The sequence below is a fragment of the Mandrillus leucophaeus genome, unplaced genomic scaffold (assembly GCF_000951045.1).
Source record: "Mandrillus leucophaeus isolate KB7577 unplaced genomic scaffold, Mleu.le_1.0 Scaffold699, whole genome shotgun sequence".
Classification (NCBI taxonomy): Eukaryota; Metazoa; Chordata; class Mammalia; order Primates; family Cercopithecidae; genus Mandrillus; species Mandrillus leucophaeus.
In genome coordinates this window covers 8,769-29,999 of record NW_012107574.1, presented here as the reverse complement: position 1 = coordinate 29,999, position 21,231 = coordinate 8,769, and the positions used below count along the sequence as shown (strand labels likewise).

At 38.8% G+C, this 21,231-nt stretch overlaps 1 protein-coding gene across 1 annotated transcript in view; it reads left to right on the top strand.

The window, feature by feature from the left end:
- The window catches only part of LOC105527887 (PH domain leucine-rich repeat-containing protein phosphatase 1-like), a gene marked incomplete at its 3' end in the record, with an annotated part of 137,690 nt that extends 117,595 nt beyond the window's left edge, over window positions 1-20,095 (top strand). Inside the window, exons 5-10 of the mRNA XM_011964383.1 lie at window positions 2,356-2,502; window positions 3,124-3,354; window positions 10,067-10,269; window positions 12,281-12,341; window positions 14,979-15,074; window positions 19,940-20,095. Of these exons, the coding sequence (XP_011819773.1) occupies window positions 2,356-2,502; window positions 3,124-3,354; window positions 10,067-10,269; window positions 12,281-12,341; window positions 14,979-15,074; window positions 19,940-20,095 (894 nt within the window). The remainder of the gene's footprint in view (window positions 1-2,355; window positions 2,503-3,123; window positions 3,355-10,066; window positions 10,270-12,280; window positions 12,342-14,978; window positions 15,075-19,939) is intronic.
- Between the last annotated feature and the right edge of the window lie 1,136 nt (window positions 20,096-21,231).

The window sequence follows — 21,231 nt, the reverse complement described above, 5'->3', positions numbered from 1 at the left end:
AGTGCTGGGATTACAGGTGTGAGCCACCGCACCCGGCCAGAGTGTCATTGTTTTCTATTTTGGCGATTCTTTTAATATCTGGCTGGATTCTCATATCTCTTTCTGTGTTCCATCAGGTGTGCTATTACAAAAGCAGGTACTGTCTGGAACTCTACTGAAATACGAGTGACAGGTGTGGGGAAGAAAGTGGCACAAAGCAAGTAACATCTTAGTATTGTTATAAAAATAGTTTGACCATATGGATCTTCTGAAAGGGTCCCGGGTACCTCTTCTGGGGTCCCCCAAGCATGCTTTTAGAATCACTGGACTAGTAATAAGAGACTGTAATTCTAGCTTGTTTTTTTGCGGTGATTATAAATAATCGGAATAGAGGGTAGGGTTTTTTGTTTTTTTTTTTGTTGTTTTTTTTTTTTGAGATGGGGTCTCGCTCTATCGCCCAGGCTGGAGTGCAGAGGTGTGATCTCGGCTCACCACAACCTCCGTCTCCTGGATTCAAGCAATTCTCCTGCCTCAGCCTCCTTCATAGCTGGAAGTACAGGTGCCTGCCAACATGGCTGGCTAATTATTTTTGTATTTTTAGTAGAGACGAAGTTTCACCATGTTGGCCAGGCTGGTCTTGAACTCCTGACCTCAAGTGATCTGCCCACCTCGGCCTCCCAAAGTGCTGGGATTACAGGCATGAGCCACTGCACCTGGCTGAGGATAAGCATTCTTTTAAGAAGGACTGATGGCTCTAATATAAAACAGTTTAAAAACGATTATTCAGATTTAGCAATAATTTTTTCCTAAGTGATTTTTTTAAAAAATACTTTTCTATTATACTCAGCCATCCAAGTAAACAGGTATTATTTAAAAATCAAGGTAACACTCAACCTGTCAAATAGGTACATTGTCAACTTTCCCTTTAGAATCAACTTTTATTTAACTATTTAGAATACAGCTTAACATATGCTGATTGGGTTGAATTGCGTTTATTTTTGGAGTGTGTGTGTCTCTTCTAGGCAGAGTGCATACTGTCTAGTATTAGATGTGGGTGGTTTTTAAAGGAATTAGCATAACGCAGTCACTGATCTGATTCTTATCTCATTTGGAGATGGTGTAGAGGTCGTTGATAGGCCAAATGTAAGAGTGCACAGAGAAGTAAAAAATGAAAGATAGCTTCTTTAATTGCTTAAGTTGCTTGGGCAACTGTGAAAATGAAAGGGCTATTAACAAAAATAGAGCAAAAAGAAGTGCCAGTTTGGAATAAAGATGGTAAGTTCAGTTTTGGGCTGGAAATGTGGGGTAGCTCAGGAGAGGAGCCAGCATGTGACAGGACTGAGAGAATTGTTCACATAGGAGTCAAAACATTTCCAAGGAAAACAGTGTAGAGAGAGCGTGAAACTGATAAAAAAAAACTATCTATGAAGATTACTTCAATTTGGGTTGGGGAAGAAAAGTTGAAGAAAAGGAAGTTAATACAGGAGAAGAGGGCTTAAGAGAGCTAAGAAGAAGGGTGGGTGGTCAGCCGCATCAGTCAATTACTGTATTGAGATCGACGAATGATAATGGGTTCTTTTTTGAGATAGAGTCTCACTCTGTCGCCAGGCTATGTATTCCAGGAGAGCAGTCTCAGCTCACTGCAACCTCCACCTCCCAGAGATTCTCTTGTGTCTCAGCCTCTCGAGTAGCTGAGATTACAGGCGTGCACCACCATGCCCAGCTAATTTTTTGTGTTTTTGGTAGAGACAGGGTTTCACCATGTTGGCTAGGCTGGTCCCGAACTCCTGGTCTCAAGTGATCCACTCATCTCGGCCTCCCAAAGTGCTAGGATTACAGGCCTGAGCCACCGTGCCCAGCTGATAATTGGTTGTTAAATTTGGAACTGCAAAGTCCTGGTTACCTTAGAGAGAGTATTGTTTTGATAAGTTTTTATTATTTCACTTTTGGGTTTGAGAAACATGAAACAGAAGTTTTTGACTTGTCTGGAACAGCACAGATTCCAGAAGGACTAACTCCAGCTCTGCCTGGTCCCTTTCCTCCTTCACTGGGGCCATTTACACAGTGTTAATTAAGCTAATTGAGATACTGCTAAAAAACTTACTCCAGCAGAATTCACTTCCTGAAATATTCAACCTTATTTTAGAGGGAAAAGTTTGTTTTTAGATAGAATGTTTACATTTTAGGTAGAGCACTGGCCTTAGAGTCAGCAGATGTGCATTCCAGCGCTGCTGCTCCTTAACCTCTCTGGGGCCCCCATTTCCTCTTCAGTTGAATTTGGGAGTTGGGCTAGATTATCTCTTAGGCTATGCTAAAATTATGATGTTAGTGACATTTGTCTCTTTTTTTCCGTTTGGTTTTGCTTTATTTTAATAGGTTCACCAAGTTGAAGAGTCTTAATCTTTCCAATAATCATTTAGGGGACTTCCCACTAGCAGTCTGCAGTATTCCAACCCTGGCAGAGCTGAATGTGTCCTGCAATGCCCTGCGATCGGTCCCAGCAGCCGTTGGAGTGATGCACAAGTGTGTACCTCAAACCCCACTGGCGGGTATATCCAGAAACCCCAGGGAAGCTGCACTGGGGGTGTAGCACATGAGATTAGTTAACTTGTTATGTTGGTCATGTAAGTCTTGGCCCCAAATCAACAGATCAGGGACTGTATAGTCTGTATGGAGTTCATGTGTTAGATTTGTATTCTTTACGATCTTGTAAAAAATTAAATATTCTTGTTTAGAACTGAAGATCCCTGCAAATGAGTATGTCTAAACATGGAATGTGGGTTATGTTCTCATTTTTCTGAGTTATATTGAATTCAAAGACTTAGAAATTAATTTTGAGAAATAATAAGGAAAGCCCAAAGGATATCTGAATCAATTTATATCACAGTTAGCTCATGTTGCTCCCATTTAAGCCTATTCAAATTGGGAAAGCTAGTCATAATTTTCATTTTCAATAAAAGATTAAGATGCTTATCTCTGATTATTTCTCTTTGGTCCGTTATTGCCTCAGGCCCTGCCCTTAGGCATTTTGCAAAGAGTAATACATTTTCTGGTAATATGATCTACACTATGGAACTTGTATGTTGATAATAAAGATGTAAAATTTATACATTCTCTTTGTAATTCTTATGTTTTCTCTAATAGCTTACAGACATTTTTGTTGGATGGAAACTTTCTCCAAACCCTTCCTGCTGAGTTGGAGAACATGAAGCAGCTTAGTTATCTGGGTCTTTCTTTCAATGAATTTACTGACATTCCAGAAGTATTGGAGAAATTGACTGCTGTGGATAAACTTTGTATGTCCGGAAACTGTATGGAGACCCTTAGGCTACAGGCTTTAAGAAAAATGCCTCACATTAAACATGTGGATCTAAGGTAACCATTTTTGAGAAATAGATCTCATTTGAGCTGCTGGCTTATATTGCAGGGGTGGGGAATAGGTTATTGACCAAGTCAAACAGGCTGGATAATTGAATGTGGACCCATTTTTCTATTTCTGCCTAGAGGGAAGAATTATGATTAATAGTAGGGTTTGCTGTTACTGGAGACTTTCTCACTGATGTATGTCTTGAAGGTCTTTGTTTTGCAAATTGGAACCCAGTTGAGTGAGAGAGCTATTTTTTGTTTTTGTTTTGTATTTTTTGTTGTTGTTGCTGTTTTTAAAGAGATAGGGCCTTGCTCTCTTGCCCCGCCTGGAGTGCAGTGATGCGTTCAGAGCTCACTTTAGCCTCAAACTCTTGGGCTCAGGTGATCTTCCTGCCTCAGCCTTCCAAATACTCAGGCGTGTTCAGTTTCATGAGTGTAAAGTAGCATCACCTTTTGCTCCCTTTCTTCTCCATTCGTATGGCTCAGCCAAGGAAACCCATACCTTCCAATCCCACAAAGAATTGCTTGGCTTCACCTTTCCTCAGAATAAAGGAATCAGACCTGTCCTTCCTAGGGAAGTATTAGCAATTTGCACATATAAAATTCTTAATTTGGAAGTTAAAGTAATTGTAATTTATCTGATTTTTGAGAATTTCTTGGAATGTAACAAGATAAGGAACTCTAAACACTTTGTTAACTTGCTTTCCAAATTGTTTACATTATTTGCCTCTGAGTTCCTTCTATTTAGAAAACCCTCATATTCCAGAATTTAAGCCCTATTTTATTCATCCACCAGTGGTAGAACTTCATTAGAGCCAAGGACAGTGGCTTGCACTGACCTCAGGTAACAAGAATGAGATGATTTCCGAGTTACCTGGTACATGAAGGAAGACATTTTTCTTGGTGTGAATTAGCTGACACGTAAGATCAATCTAAAATGTCTACAAGTAATAAATCTTAGAGCTTTATAAATTCTTAAGATTCGTAGTTCTAACTTGAGTGTTTTTAGATGACATCACCTACAGGATATTTAAATACCAGAATAGACATTAGACACTCTGTAAATGTTGCATGACCAGGAGTAACTGCTTCCTTCCTTGCCCCTGAGCTGAGGAGGGGAAAATCAGATCAGATTTGTTCTAATTCTGCCTTAATACTTTATTTGTTGTTTATTGTTTTTGTTTTTGCTTCTGTTTTTGTTTTTGTTTTTTGAGACAAGAGTCTCTGTCGCCCAGGCTGGAGTGCAGTGGCATGATCTCAGCTCACTGCAGCCTCCACCTCCTGGATTCAAGAGATTCTCCTCCCTCAGCCTCCTGAGTAGCTGGGATTACAGGTGCCTGCCACCACACCTGGCTAGTTTTTATATTTTTAGTAAAGACAGGTTTCACCATGTTGGCCAGGCTGGTCTTGAACTCCTGACCTCAGGTGATCCACCTGCCTCGACTTCTCAAAGTGCTGGAATTAAAGACATAAGCCACCACACCCAGCCTAATTCTGCCTTAATACTTAAAATCAAAGCTAGTGGAGTAATTTAAGGAGAGTCTCGCTTAGTTTCTCTAAGTAAAGGGCTACTTTTGTTGAGTTTTTTTTTTCCCCCCTTAATGGAAATGTTACATCAGATTAAGTGATTATTGTTTTCTTTGTATTGATATTCTTTGAGTTTCATATTATTTCTTCTGTGGCATCATTAATAATTCCTCCTCCCCTCTCCTCCTTCTCCTTCTCCTTCTCCTCTTTGTACAAAGTATGGCTGTTACTTGTTGGTCACTTCTCTTTCTCTCCATGTTTTCTGCCTTGGTGGTTGCATATACTCTCAGGTTTCATTTTCACCTTTCAACTTGATGTTAATCATTCCCCAGTCTTTCCCTATTCCTTCTTTGACTTCTTGAGACCAGTTCCACTTAAGCTGCTAGCTAGATAACGTCTTGGTTTTCCCTATTGACACATTTAACCAAATACACGTAAAACAGGGTTCAGTGTCTTTCTTACTCAACCAGTTCTTTCTCATGGATTTCTGTTTTTGCTGATAGCAACACCACCTCATTGGTCTTCCAGACACACAACTCTTGGCTGATTCTATCAGCTCTTCTTTTACACGAGTTTCTCTCTTTCATCGCTTCCTTTTTCTTCTCACTGTGACTGTTGTCTTCTGACTGAGCCATTTGCTTCCTTTGTGCAACCTCCCAAGCAAGCACAATTTTGCTCAGAGCCTGCGGTTCTCTACTTCAGGGTATTCAAGCCCTCATATTTGGTTTCAGCCCACTGGTATGTGAGTCCTTTGAGGATGAGGCTATATCTCTGAGCTGCTCATGTGTGAGCCTCCAACCTGTGGGTGGCAAGTGAACTATTCGCGACTTTTCCACAATGAGATGTGTACAGAAGTTGAGACTAATATTTTAGTAACGTATAATGATTTGACATTGCCACAATATCCAACTGCATTATGAGTTGATTCTTGTTGTACAGGGAATCAACTAGTATATTTTATTTTATTTATTATTGTTATTATTATTATTATTTTTTGAGACAGAATTTCGCTCTTGTTGTCCAGACTGGAGTACAGTGGTGCGATCTCGGCTCACTGCAACCTCTGCCTCCCAGATTCAAGCGATTTTCCTGCCTGAGCCTCCCAAGTAGCTGGAATTTCAGGCTCCCATCACCATGACCGGCTAATTTTTTGTAGTTTTAGTAGAGACAGGGTTTCACCATGTTAGCCAGGCTGGTCTTGAACTCCCGATCTCAAGTGATTCACCTGTCTCAGCCTCCCAAAGTGCTGGGATTACAGCCATGATCCACGGCACCTGACCTCAACTAATTTAGATGTTGTCAAACTTGCACAGTGAGTTGCATGTGGTGTGAGCTGCGTATGGGTTGAGTACTATATATCAGTCTGTCATGAATTACAACTTTAGAAAATAGGTCTCTTTCACCATAGATAATTTAAGCACTGTTTTTATTTATCCTTCAGCCCCAGTGTTAGTCCTTAGTGTGTCCAGTCCTTGGTAAATATTAATTGCCTCACCCACCTTTGTAGCCCAGAGCCTCACATCCCCTGCATTCCTGCAGAAACTATACAGGCAGGTACGAAACTTACCCTGTGCTGTTTTCTTTGATGCAGAGGCTGTTCCATTGCTTCCTCGCACCTGCTTTTCTTCTCCCATGAACACCTGTTCCATTCTGCCTACTCTTGGGAATCAGATGAGTTGCTTCCTTTTCCATAGCCTCTTTTTTTTTTTTAAACCATTCTCTACATTTTATACATCACCCATGGCACTTATCACATACTTGTATTTCCTGTATTTCCTAAAGCATATTTGACTCTCTTTACTAAATTGTGAAATCTGTTGAAAAACACCTTGTTTTATTCATCTCTTACTGCAACAAAGCCATAGGTCATCATTGTTGTCACCATCACCGTAGCCCTTCACAGGCTAGAGTGCAGTGGTACAAACATAGCTCACTATAGCCTCCATCTCCTGGACTTAAGTGATCTCCCTACCTCAGCCTCCCGTGTAGCTAGGATGACAAGTACACACTACCACACTTGGCTAATTTTTAAATTTTTTGGAGAGAGGGGCCTCACTTTGTTGCCTAGCTGGCTCAAACTCCTGGGCTCAAGCTGTTCTTCTGCCTCAGACTCCCCAGGTGCCGAGAATACAGGCATGAGTCACAATGCCTGGCCAGAAGGGAATTTTAGTCATATTTTGCCTCTTAAAAAGTTTGTCCGGGCCAGGCGTAGTGGCTCATGCCTATAATCTCAGCACTTTGGGAGGCTGAGGCAGGTGGATCACCTGAGGTCAGGAGTTCAAGACCAGCTGGCCAACATGGTGAAACCCCACCTCTACTAAAAATGCAAAAATTAGCTGGGCATAGTGGTGTGCACCTGTAGTCCCAACTATTCAGAAGGCTGAGGCAGAAGACTTGTTTGAACCCGGGAGGTAGAGGTTGCAGTGGGCCAAGATTGCACCGCTGTACTCCAGGCTGGGTGACAGAGCAAAAGACTTTGTCTTAAAATAAATAAATAAATAAATAAACAAATAAATAAATAGTTTGTCCTAGGTGACAGAGCAAGAGACTTTGTCTTAAAATAAATAAATAAATAAATAAATAAATAAATAAATAGTTTGTCCTAGTTATGTCATGGTGACTGTGGTCAACAATACATTGTATTTGTTTGTATTCTTGTTTTTTCTCTTTTTTTCCTTTTCTTTTCTTTTCTTCTTTTCTTTTCTTTTCTTTTCTTTTCTTTTCTCTTCTTTTCTTTCTTCTCTGAGACAGGGTCTCACTTTGTTACCCAAGCTGGAATGCAGTGGTGCAGTTACAGTTCACTACAGCCCCAAACTCCTGGGTTCGAGTGATCCTCCTGCCCCAGCCTCTCAAATAGCTGGGAGTATAAGCATGTGCCACCATGGCTGGCTAATTTTTTCTTTTTTGTAGAGATGGGGTCTTGCTCTGTTGCCCAGTCTGGTCTCAAACGAACCTCCTACTTCAGCCTCCCAAAGAGTTAGGATTACAGAGTTTGAGCTACCACACCATGCCATAATATATAGTATTCTTGAACAATGCTAAGAGTGGATGTAAAGTATTCTCACCACAAAAGTAATAACTATGTGAGATGGTGCACGTGAACTAGCTAGAATTAGTCATTTCACAGTGTACATATATTTCAAAAGTCATGCTGTACACAATAAATACGTACAGTTTTATCTGTCAATTAAACAAATAATAAAATGGTTCATCCTAAGTAGCTGAATTACTGTGTGAGCCTGAAAACTTGGTATTTCAGTCATGGTGAGAGTTAGCAACTTAAGCCAAATGTTAACTTTCCTTTTCGTTACATTAACTTTGTTTTTGTTATAGATTTTTTTTTGTCTCCTTATTAAACCAACGCTTATTATTTTAGTATTAATACATTAAATTGTGTTAATTGAATGAAATTGTGTGTGGCTTTTTCAAGTGAAGATGATAAAGCCATTTTGAAGGTTATTCGAAGTGTAGATTGGGAAGAAGATGGACCTTTGTTCCATTCCTGCAGTCTGTTGTACCCAAGATGAGATGTGTTTTTTCTTTTTCATTCTGTGTGCACATTCTAGTAATCTAGTGAGCATTTGGAAATAGGCAGATTGCTGGGTTAAGGCCAGTTTTTAAATCTTACAACCTGGAATAAAAAAAGAGAAGGAGCCAAAAAAACATCTTCTTAGGGACATTGGAAAAGGCCATATGCAATGCTTGTGTGTTGACGAATCCCAGCTCTTTGCTGGAACTCATCCTTGTGTTTCAGTGGCTTTAGGATATTATTCTCAATTCATTTTCCATAGCTTTATTTTATTTTTTTAAAGATAGGAATTCACTACAGAGAAACTACTTTTTCCTGTACTCCAGACTTAAATTAATACTCTTCTTTTTTTTGAGACGGAGTATCGCTCTGTCGCCCAGGCTAGAGTGCAGTGGCATGATCTTGGCTCACCACAACTTCCGCCTCCTGGGTTTAAGCAATTCTCCTGCCGCAGCCTCCCGAGTAACTGGGATTACAGGCGCGTGCCACCATGCCCAGCTAATTTTTAATACTTTTTTTTAGTAGAGATGGGGTTTCACTGTGCTGGCCAGGCTGGTCTCGAACTCGTGACCTCGTGAACCGCCCACCTAGGCCTCCCAAAGTGTTGGGATTACAGGCGTGAGCCACTGCGCCCATCCTATATTAATACTCTTCTAGTCAAGGTCATCATCTCAGCACTTTACTGGCTTTGTAATGGAAAGTAGATGGTTTTTGTTGTGTGTTTCTAAAGGAGTTAGACATAGCCTAACAAACTGGAAATTGACATTTCCATCTATTTTTCTCCCTTTTGAAGCTAAATATGTCTTTGTTATTTTGGTTCATAGTCCCCATTACTACTTATTTTCTGATAGCTCATCCACAGCAACTTCAGTCAGTTAACTCACTAGTTCTTATGGCTAGAGATTCTGCGAGTTTTCCGCTGTGCCTTGTTTCATCGTAGAGGTGTTGATTCCCATTTTTCTCTATCATTCTATGATTTCTCAATAGATCTTAGATACCGGATTTCAGGATTTTCTGCACTTCACTGTATCAAGCAGTATTTTATAGATGGAGGTAGTTTTGGTGGTTCTTCCTGGTCCTGAGCAGTTGGGAGTCATGTGCTTGCATTCCCATCTCTGGTGCTCCCATTCAGTGTGCAACTCTTATTTGTTATGTGACTCTGGTCCATTATTGTTTTTCCGCCGCAACCTTTAATTCCATCCTACTCATCCGCCTGCTCATGCATCCTCTCTCCTTCATTCAATATTCATTGTAATTGTAATGTGCATAACAGTTGTTCTGAGTTTTGTTTCTTACGTTCTTTTCGGTATGGTGTAGATAGTTTCACAGTTCTTTGGAAGTCAGTTCCTAGTTCTTTGGATGTCAATGCTTAAGTGGATTATTTTCCCCCTAGAAGTAAATTAAGGTCAAGTCAATGTGCTTATTCCTCTCCCAGCTGTAGTGGTGTCACTTGTGTTTCAGAATATATTGTGAAGGTTAAAACCTCCTGGAATTGTAGCTAAAAATAGATACTCTGGCTAGTTAAGCAAGGCCAGATGCTGATATTCCAAAAATCATGGAGAACTGTAGTACAGAGAGAATTGAGTTCTTTCTTGCTATCTCTCGTATTAGGGTGTTTAGCATTGCAGTTAATTGTAGTCTCTATTTATGTCCTTTTCCTTCAAGGTTGAACATAATTAGGAAGCTGATAGCAGATGAAGTGGACTTTCTACAGCATGTTACTCAGCTTGACCTACGAGACAATAAACTTGGTGATCTAGATGCCATGATTTTCAACAACATTGAAGTTTTACACTGTGAAAGGAATCAACTGGTCACATTAGACATCTGTGGCTATTTCCTAAAAGCACTCTATGCCTCTTCTAATGGTATGTATCATAGGCCACATCAAAGTTGCTCTTTTGGTTCCAAGAATTTACCCAGCATCATTATTTCTGCCTCTCTGATTGTTCTTTGCTCAAGTAGTTAGTAAAATAGCTCAAATTTTGTTAAAATAAAAGTCACAAAACAAAAATGCTGACTTACTATTTCAAGGAATCAAAAAGGAAGATTTTATTTTGCCTGTAAGTTACTCACACTTTTGATTTGGATTTTCTGCTTAAAGGAAGAGAGAAAAGAGAACTATTTTGTGGGCTACATTACCAAGATCTAGAGATCTTTACTACCTTATTACTAAATCTGGAACCTTTATTTAATACTGGAGAGTGAAAGGAAGTTTTATTTTGACTCCATTCAGGATTTCCAGTTTCATGTTTGACTAACAGAGAGCTCACCTTAAGATAAACCAGAATGAGCTGGGCATGGCGATGCATGCCTGTAGTCCCAGCTACTTGGGAATGGGAAGCTGAGGCAGGAGAATTGCTGGAGCCCAGGAGGTGGAGGCTGCCGTGGTCTGAGATCACACTACTGCACTCCAGCCTGGTTGACAGAGTGAGACCCTGTCTAAAAAAAAAAAAGAAAAGATAATTTAAAAAAGATAAACCAGAATGATATACCCACAAGGACACCATAAAGCAAGTCTTAATCATTTAATATTTCTTTCTAAGAATCTGAAAATCAGGGCAGTTCCAAAAAAGAAAAGGTAATATGGGCATATGTTTGCTAAGATGAAGGTTTCAATTCCCTGCAGTCATTAAACTGAATGAAAACAAGTGTTCACTACTGCACGTTGAACATATGTTTATCATGCACTTGTTTTATGCATAGTGTGGCTCACGAGCTCTGAAAGATGAAGGATTTTTCAAATATGATTACTGTTATCTCAGAAAAACAAGCCAAACCTCATATAGGTATATTTTCTAATGTAATCAGTTTAGCTGAGCACTGAAGGGTTATAGGATTTAGATAACCAGTGGGAATGAAGTAGGAAGAAAAAATCTGAATGTGGCTTGTTGGGCAGTTGGGAGAAGATAGGGAATTCTGAACCCACAGATGTAATTAGGAGAGGCATGCTTATAGTCAGATAGTGAAGCATTGGCCTTAGTATAATAAGCAACAGAGAACCGGTAAAGACTCTAAAGTGGAGGAGACATGATGGAAGTGATGCTTTAAGGTGGTTAATGTGAAAAGAGTGTGTACAGAATGCATTTATAGGAGAAGGTTGAGGGTAATCCACTACTCCACTAATCCAAGTTATTGTGATGGGCTTCATTTGGGCTAATGGGAACTCGTAGTCAGGATTACAGATGTTGATTTGAGACTCATCTGCTCAGAGGTGATACCTGAAACCAGGGAAGTAAGGTAACTGGAAGAGAGGAGAGTGCTAGTACCAAAGGTCTACTTACACACCCCTCACACTTAGCTGGAGCCAAACTGGGCAACCAGATAGGAGCTACACCTGTGAATTACTTGGTAACTGTTTAGAGAAGCAGAAGGACATTTACAAACTACTCTGCCCAAGAAACAAAGTTACAGGGGACAGTGGTGTCGTATTTCATAAAGTTTTGAGGAAGAGTTTCAGATTTAAGTAAAATAAGTCATTTGTGACCCACTGGAGTGCTGTTTCAGTAAGGTGATGAGGGCAAAAGACAAGAAGCATTATTTGGTTTTATGGAAGGACACTTGGGTTTTGAAAGGATGGCACTCGTGTTTAATCCTTCAGGTGTAATACAGCCTGCATAACAATAAGAGAGCAACAGTAAATGGATAGAAAAGAGGTAGGAAATTAGAATGCGTGATTTATTTCAATCTCTGAAGAAGATCTTGTGATTAAAAGTTCTTTTTTACTTTTCTGTACTTTTAAAGTTGAACAAATGATGTATTGTACTTCCTAAACTAAACAAACAATAGAGAATAAAGCACAGTAATGATGTGCCACATACAAAAAGAGTCTCTGTCATTTGGATAGTAATGTCTTTGTGGTTTTTTTTTCCTTTCTAGAACTTGTTCAACTTGATGTTTACCCAGTTCCAAATTATCTGTCCTACATGGATGTTTCAAGGTAAGAAGTCAAGTCTTAGAGCCCTCTAGAGTCTACTAGAAAATTATTTAGTAATTCTAACTGAGCTTATGCACAAGTACTTTTTAATATTTTGAAAGTAAATGATAAAAAATTAATGATTTTTACTTTATTCTCTAAAATTATATATATTTGTTGATTAAAATACATTTGTAGCTCAAACCAGAGCATCAAAGTGTCAGTGTGCACACCAATTTGAACACCAGATTTGGACTTGAAAGGTGAGTGAGTTGAGGGCCATATGGCTTAAAGCTCTAATAACTCTTTTCATTATATGAATCATATTTTTGTGTCTTTCCCTGAAGTAATGTTAATTTTATTTTTTATTTTCAAAATTTTTTTTATTTTTTTAAACTCTGCCAAGTCTTAGGATAATTTAATTTTTTAAGTGCTTTATTTCTTTTGATTTCTTTTCCCCCTTGTTTAGACATATATCTTTTTGCTAAGAATTCTTAGAAAATAGTGACAAAGCCTATCAAAGTAGAAATTCTATACAACCTGCTTGGTTTTCTTAGCTTCTTTTTGAATATGCTAACCATTTTACCTTCTATGGTAATTTGCTTCTGCGGTATATTATATTTATTGCAGTTACCACAAATATTATAGTAGACTTTTTCTTAAAGGCACAAAGACTTGACAGTGTCTACAGTATGTATTTATACGAAGTAAACTTAAAAATTTTTAACAATGAATTATAAAATTGAAACTCATTTTGAAGGTAATTCCAAAGAAGATACACAAAAATGTTCTAAACATAGGGAGTTTGTGGTTCACTCAAGGTGACAACTGTTAACTCATTTCAGTGCTTAAATTCTGGTGTGTTTATTAACAGTCACCATGCTTTTTAATCACAACTATTGTATGATTTGTCTTGTACAGAATTTTGCCTTTTGTCTTGAGATTACACAGGCTTAGCTATTTTAATAATATACTGAATCACAATTATGCAAGACATGTCAGTATTTGGTTATTGGGAAAATATTACAGTTAAATTTTTATTATAAATATATAACTATAAAATCATAAAGCTCTTTGAGTAGTGCTTCTTGCATTTCCTAACAACTACCCATCAGACAATTTTATTTAATTAACTTAAATCAGACATTACCTAGTTTTCTTTCCCCACCTACTCCTCCCAACCCCCCAGCAACCCTGAATGTTATTTTCACATTTTGAATAAGAGCAGTATAGGAACAGTATAGGAATGGGATTTGCGTACATGGGTGCATATAAATATCTTGAACAGATTTCTTTTCTTTTCTTTTCTTTTCTTTGAGATGGAGTCTTGCTCTGTTGCCCAGGCGGGAGTGCAGTGGTGCAATCTTGGCTTACTACAACCTCTACTTCCTGGGTTCAAATGATTCTCCTGCTCCAACCTCCTGAGCAGCTGGGATTACAGGCACACACCACCACGCCTGGCTAATTTTTTTGTATTTTTGTAGAGATGGGATTTCACCACATTGGCCAGGCTGGTCTGGAACTCCTGACCTCAAGTGGAGTGCAATGGTGCGATGTTGGCTTACTGCAACCTCCCCCTCCCGGGTTCAAGCAATTCTCGTGCCTTAGCCTCCCGAGTAGCTGGGATTACAGGCATGTGCCACCACACCAAGCTAATTTTTGTATTTTTTAAGTAGAGACAGGGTTTCACGATGTTGGTCAGGCTTGTCTCAAACTCCTGACCTCTGGTGATCTGCTGGCCTCGGCCTCCCAAAATGCTGGAATTACAGGCTTGAGCTACCACGCCCCGCCTAGTTCTCTTTTTTATAGTAACTGTAATTACCATCTAGTGCCCAAGTAAATGTTTTTAATTAATTAATTCTTCGAGTTAACTGTTAGTGAACTTTTCATTGCCACCATTTTAAAACTATTTCTCTCCCTTCCCATTTATCCATGGCTATATTTTCATGATGACAGCTGGAGTTGGGAAATATTTTAATATTAAGGGAAAAAATATAAATTTGAAATTAAAACTGTGATATGCCATTTGACTTTGTGTGTTTTTATTTTCAATAGAACACATATTCTCCCTAAAATTGGCATAGGTCTGTAGACCCTTTAGGAAAGTCAATTTGGAGCCAGGCTTTTTTTTTTCAAGACTTTAGAGATGATACAGATTATGTAACTATGTCCTTCCTTCTTTTTAAAAAATTTAACTTTTTTTAGAGATAGGATCTCGCTCTGTCACCCAGGTTGGAGTGCAGCGATGAGATCATAGCTCACTGTAAACCTCGAACTCCTCTACTCCAGCAGTCCTCCCACTGTAGCCTTTTGAGTAGCTGGGACTAGTGGTGCATGCCACCATGAGCAGCTAATTTTTTATGTTTTGTAGCAATGGGGTCTCGCTATGTTGCCCAGGCTGATCTTGAACTCTTGGACACAGCGATCCTCCCATAGGCGTGAGCTACTGTGCTCTGCCTATTCCTTACTTTTTCTTTATTTCTTCTCCCTATCACAATTCTTCTTACTTCTGGAGAAAAGCGAATCCACATATTCTTTCGATTTATGCCCACGGTACTTTGGTATTTCATTTAAGGTTTTACTTATTCTTTGTAATAATTTGAGTTTAGAACCACTTTTGAGGCCAAATTCAACCAAACATTTTTATGTTCTTGCATTTAGGAACCGCTTAGAAAATGTGCCTGAGTGGGTATGTGAAAGCCGAAAGCTAGAAGTTTTGGATATTGGCCATAATCAAATATGTGAACTTCCTGCCCGGTGAGTATTGCAGATCAAATGAGAGGATCTCACAATAGATGAGCAATTTAAAAAATTGCTGATTCGATGTTTAACTTGGTATCATAAGCCTAAAAGAGTTTGCTTTAAAAACGAATATGGTATCTTTTACCCCGTGTGGTGTCTTCAAGTTACAAACTTTCTTCATGCAGTGCAGTGAGGAGTAGAGTGAGGCTTTGACTCTCAGCCAGACTTTTCAAAACCGTGCAGGCAGTTGTGCTTGGTGGAAATTTTTAAGTAAGCCAAAAACAATCTTTGAAGCAAACAATGTGATTAGCCCTCTTCTGGGATCTTAAGTCTTTCAGAATCTTCCACCTCTGTTCATTGACTTAATATGTCTACTTTAAACATAAATACCTTTTGTTCTCCCTAGACCTTAACTTTGAGGGGGAAATAAGATGGTTAGGTCATGAAACCTAGAAAGAGCAGACTAGACTAGATCCTCTTTTTCTTGTTGTGAAATTTGGGAGTAGAAGGTTCAAGAACTTCTCACTCTTAAATATGTTCTTATTTTTATTTTATAATTTTCACTTTAATGGCAAGATTTGCAAAACAGCCACATGATGACTTCTATTGTCTGTAAATATAGACAGATATTTTCAAGTTGACTAATCATGGTCAAAATATTAGTGAATTTTTAGTGACTAGCCATGCAGTTAGTAACCCTAAGAGTCTATTCAGTGCTGTCCTGTAGAACTTTCTGTGATGATTGAAGTGCTCTGTATCTGTGCTGCCCAGTATAGTATCCACTGGCCATATGTGGCTATTGAGCACTTGCATTGTGGCTAATGTAACTGAGGAACTGAATTTTGTGTATTCGTTAATTCCAATTAACTTAAATTCATATAGTTACTTGTGGTTGCCTCAACTCAGGTCTTACTATTTCCACCATTCTCAGCCAATCACTGAACAGAGGAAGTCAGTTATTTTTAGCTGTGTATAGTCAAAAACATCAGTGAAAATACTGTAGAAGTATGTTACCATTTTGGAGTAAACTAAGTGCACAGTCTTTAAAGGTATGTGATCACCATTCCTGTTTCCTTACCAAGAAGATACACTTGCTTGGTAAGCCTAGTAAACATGTTAGAGTTCAGCTGTTCAGTATGGTAGCCCCCAGCCAGCCATTAGCCAAGTGACTGTTGAGCACCTGAAATGTGACTTGTCCTAATTGGAAGTGCTGTAAGTGTAAAATATACATGGAATGTAAAATCATAATAGTGTACATTAATTACGTGTTAAGTTAATATTTGGGGTATATTCTGGGTTAAATGAAATAATACTCTGAGAATTCATTTACTTGTTCTTTTTTTTTTCTTTTAATGTGGCTACTAGATAATTTAAGATTACATGTGGCTTACATTTGATAACACTGTGTTAGAATGTAGCTCTTATTAAAGAAATCTGAGTTATATTTTCATCCCTGAAAAGCTCTGTTAATTTCATTATGTTCCCCAGCAATACATTATACCTGTAAATATGATCCATTTGAAAGTGCTTTCTGCCCTAGAATATTATGTTGACTGACCATTTAGGTGACCCGTTGCAGCCATCACTATTAACAAGAGGGGATTTTTTTTTTTGTGTGTGTGTGTGTGTGTGTGTGTGTGTGTGTGTGTGTGTGTGTCCATGCATGGCCCTTTTAGTAAAAGAACAGGAAAAACGAAAACAGTAGGGAAAAAAATAATTTATTGAAAAAAATTTTCTACCTTATCTTCTATTTTCTTTCTGTCTTTCCTTCTTTTCTTTTATTTATTTTTTCTTTTTTTTGAGACAGAGTCACGATCCTGACTCACTGCAATCTCTGCCACCCGGGTTCAAGCAATTCTTGTGCCTCAGCCTCCCGAGTAACTGGGACTACAGGCATGTGCCACCACGCCTGGCTAATTTTTGTATTTTTAGTAGAGACGGGGTTTCACTGTGTTGACCAGGCTGTTCTTGAACTCCTGACCTCAGGTGATCCGCCTGCCTCAGCCTCCCAAAGTGCTGGGATTATAGCCATGAGCCACTGCACCTGGCCTTTTCTTCTATTTTCTCTGTTCTCTTCCCCCCTTTCACCCCTCAGTCCCACAGATAGCACATTGGCATCCAAGTTCTCTTTTGCTGAAGGCTACAAAGATATATATATTTTTTATATTTGTATATATTATACATTAATGTATATTTATATTTTATATATATAAACAAACAAATGCAAGATAACTGACATTGTATCCAATTTTTCCCCCCAGATTTGTTGATCTAATTTGTTCTGCGTCAGAACAGGCTTTTTGAGAATCTAAACAAATGCTTATTCAATGCAAATCCCAAATGCTCTATTGTTATTGTATTCTTGTGTGTGTGTGTGTTTAACACATGGAACAAAAAGAGTGTGCATTGTTTTTCTGTTTATAGTGTTGTTCAGTTGCAAACTCTGTATAAGCCCTGTTGTTGATGTAATAGGCAAGACTGGGTACCGTGGCTCTTGATCTAGTCCCAGCACATTGGGAGGCCAAGGCAGGAAGATTGCTTGAGCCCAGGAGTTCAAGACCAGCCTGGGCAATACTGCAAGACCCTATCTCTACAAAAAATAAAATTAGCCAGACATGGTGGTGTGTGCCTGTAGTCTCAGCTATTTGGAAGACTTGAGGCAGGAGGATTGCTTGAGCCTAGGAGGTCGAGGTTACAGTAACGTGTGATTGCATCACTGCACTCCAGCGTGAGCAATGGAACTGAGACGCTGCCTCTTAAAAAGAAAAAAAAAAAAATTCAGGCAAGACAATGGTTAATTAAAATTGATTTAATACTCATACTTTGTCCAAGTAAGGTATATGAAGAGTTTGACAGGGCCGGGTGTGGTGGCTCATGCCTGTAATCCTAGCACATGGGGAGGCCAAGGCGGGCAGATCACCTGAGGTCAGCAGTTCAAGACCAGCCTGACCAACATGGTGAAACCCTGTCTCTACTAAAAAATACAAAAATTAGCTGGGCGTGGTGGCACATGCCTATAGTCCCAGCTACTCTGGAGGCTGAGGCAGGAGAATCACTTGAACCCAGGAGGTGGAGGTTGCAGTGAGCCAAGATTGTGCCATTGCACTCCAGCCTCAGTGACAGAGCGATAGAGAAAAAAAAAAAAAAAAGAGTTTGACAAAAGAGAAATTATTAGAGGCAGAAATGTATTAAAAAGGAAAGAAAGTATTTTAATGTTTAGACAGTACCCAAAAGAATTGAACTAAACCAAATAATTAGCATTCAATACTCATCCTATAGTTGATCTTTTTTATTTGGAAAAATCAAGATAAAAGATTTTGTCACCTTTTAGTTATTTATGTGGTAAAGGATACGTATATATATATATGACGAACCACATGCTGAAATAATAGGCTGGAGTGACCATTACAGAGACTGCCCTATGGTAATGGTAACTGCATAGATAATCTGGCCCGGATAATCTGTCTTGTCACACTAATATCTAAACCTGCCAACTTAGATATCTTTAATTGGGGCCTGTGGTGTCACAGCATTGAGACAGGTTGCTAGCATCTTTGTGAGCAAAGAAACTCCATTTGCTATTTAAAGTGAATAAAGTTATGCCCTAATGTTACGGGAATTTTTAACTCTTGTGGATTGAAGGATACAAAATTTGGATTAGACAAGAAGAGTAAGTTCAGGAGACCTATTGTGCAGCATTTTAACTACAGTTAATAACAATGTCTTGTATTCTTGAAAATAGCTAAGGGAGTAGATTTAAATGTTCTCACCACAAAAAAAAATGATAAATATGTGAAGTAATGCATATGATAATTAGCTTGATTTAGCCATCCCACAATGTATACATATATTAAAACATGTTTTACACCGTAAATGTATGCTAATTTTTGTCAACTAAAAATTAATTTTAAAAAATTGTGGGCATTCATGAGTGAGATCAGAATGGTGGAAAACAGGAGGTGGATGAGGAAGCCTCATTCTTTGACAGCAGATTAATCAATTAATTCTTAATTTATCAATTAGGCAGATTGATAAATTCTTAATCTAAAGTGATCAGGATGCAAATTGTAACCTCACTTTTCCCCACCCCTGAGATGTCTGTTTAAACCCAGGGCCTGTTTTATTCTCTGTCATGTTAGGGAAGTCTGAAGTGGTCATAATGTAGATTTACATTAGATTAACAAGTATTCATCATCTCTGACAGTTCTGATGACCTTCACAAGAAACACAGCCAAGCTTCCAAATGGCTCTTTAAGTCTCTCAAGAAAATAGTGGATTAAGTACATGCTGCTCTTTCAGGAGGGAGTCTCTACCTTGGTCTAGGATTAAGCTAGAAAAAAACAGAGACATACAGCCAGGGAAGTGAGGCAAAGAAGAAACAATTAGGATTGTGAAATGCAACTGAGGAAAGACATAACATTTTCTCAGTTGACATTTGTAAAAGTTTGATTGAATAACCCTTTATTTAATGCAGATCCTATAAGTAAAGACTGCTCAGCTGTGTTTATTCAGAATCTCTTATGGGTAAAGCACCCAGCATTCTGGGACAATACAAGATACAAGCCCCACTCTGGAGAAGCATGCAGCCTTTTGAAGTTTGCCTTGTGACCCTGACAAGATTAGACTGATCCCTTCAGTGGCTCCATCTGTAGAACTTGCTTTTTGCTATGTAGAGCTTCTTTGCTCAGTATCTGTTTACATAGTTTTTTCCTTCCTCCTTTTCTTGAGTATAGAAAGTATTGAAACACAAATAGTTCCAAGTTTGAATTTATATTAAAATGAATTTGTAGTTGCTCCAAATGAATTTGTGATTTTTGGAGAGATAATTTTAAGTATTCTACTCTTTTTCATTTTTCGGTCTTTTGTCCCTTTTTATACAGCTTATTTTGTAACAGCAGTCTCCGGAAACTACTGGCAGGGCACAACCAGTTGGCAAGGCTTCCTGAAAGGCTAGAAAGAACCTCGGTGGAGGTCTTGGATGTGCAACACAACCAGCTCCTTGAGCTCCCGCCTAACCTTCTGATGAAGGCTGACAGGTAAAGCCGTTTGTCTTGTTTATCATCTGAGTCTATAAATACTCCCTCATTTGTATCTTTGTCTTTTGTGACCTGAGACTGTATGAGCTTTCTGATTATGTGTCTGTCCCAGGTTTGTGAAGGAAATAGTTTTGCCAGCCACTTTACTGACCATTTTGTAGGCAATGGAGTCAGGAGCAACCTATAGATTCTTTATTAACTTTGCTGCTCTCTGGAACAAAGTAGGTTACATTGTCCATACATGTGTCATGGGGATGTAGGTGTAAAACAAGGATGAGAAGTGTGCTCCTGTGTTACTACCTGGTCACATTCCATGCCAGGCTTAGCTTAATTATCTTATGATTCTCTGTTCCTACTTTCACATGTTTGGGACTTTGGGAGATGGAGATGAATTGTCCTAGAGTTAGCTTAGTTATTGTTTTTGGTTTTTTGATTTTTTGAGACAGAGTCTCACTGTGTTGCTTAGGCTGAAGTGTAGTGGTATGGTCTCGACTCATTGGAACTTCTGCCTCCCGGGTTCAAGCGATTCTCCTGCCTCAGCCTCCCAAGTAGCTGGGACTACAGGCATGTGCCACCATGCCCAACTAATTTTTTTGTATTTTTAGTAGAGATGGGGTTTTGCCATGTTGGCCAGGCTGGTTTCGAACTCCTGGCCTCAAGCGACCCACCTTGGCCACCCAAAATACTGAGATTACAGGTGCGAGCCACTGTGCCCAGCACTTACTGTTTTTTAATCAGTCCTTCTTATCTTTACCATAGTTAACTCCATATTCAATTCAATTATTTTGTTTTGAAAAAGCAAAATTTTCCTAAATTACTTGTATCATACACTTTAAGCATTTGAAGAAGTTGTTTTGAATGGGAGGGAGAGGTTAATTTCAACATTAAATGAAGCTCTGTTATTTTGTTGTGATAAGTTGCCACATACAGAATTTTCTTTAAAGAAAGCTTTAAGTAACAGTGGCTGTTAACTTACTTTGGAGCATCTTGTTTGCTTCAGAACCCATGTGCATCATTCTAAAACATTTCATAGGCTGATAGCCTGAGTTATTTTGACTTCTGCTCCCATGTTTATTTTTAGGGAGTGACCATTACTTTAGAGACAATATGAAGGATCTAACTTTTAGTGTATCTCA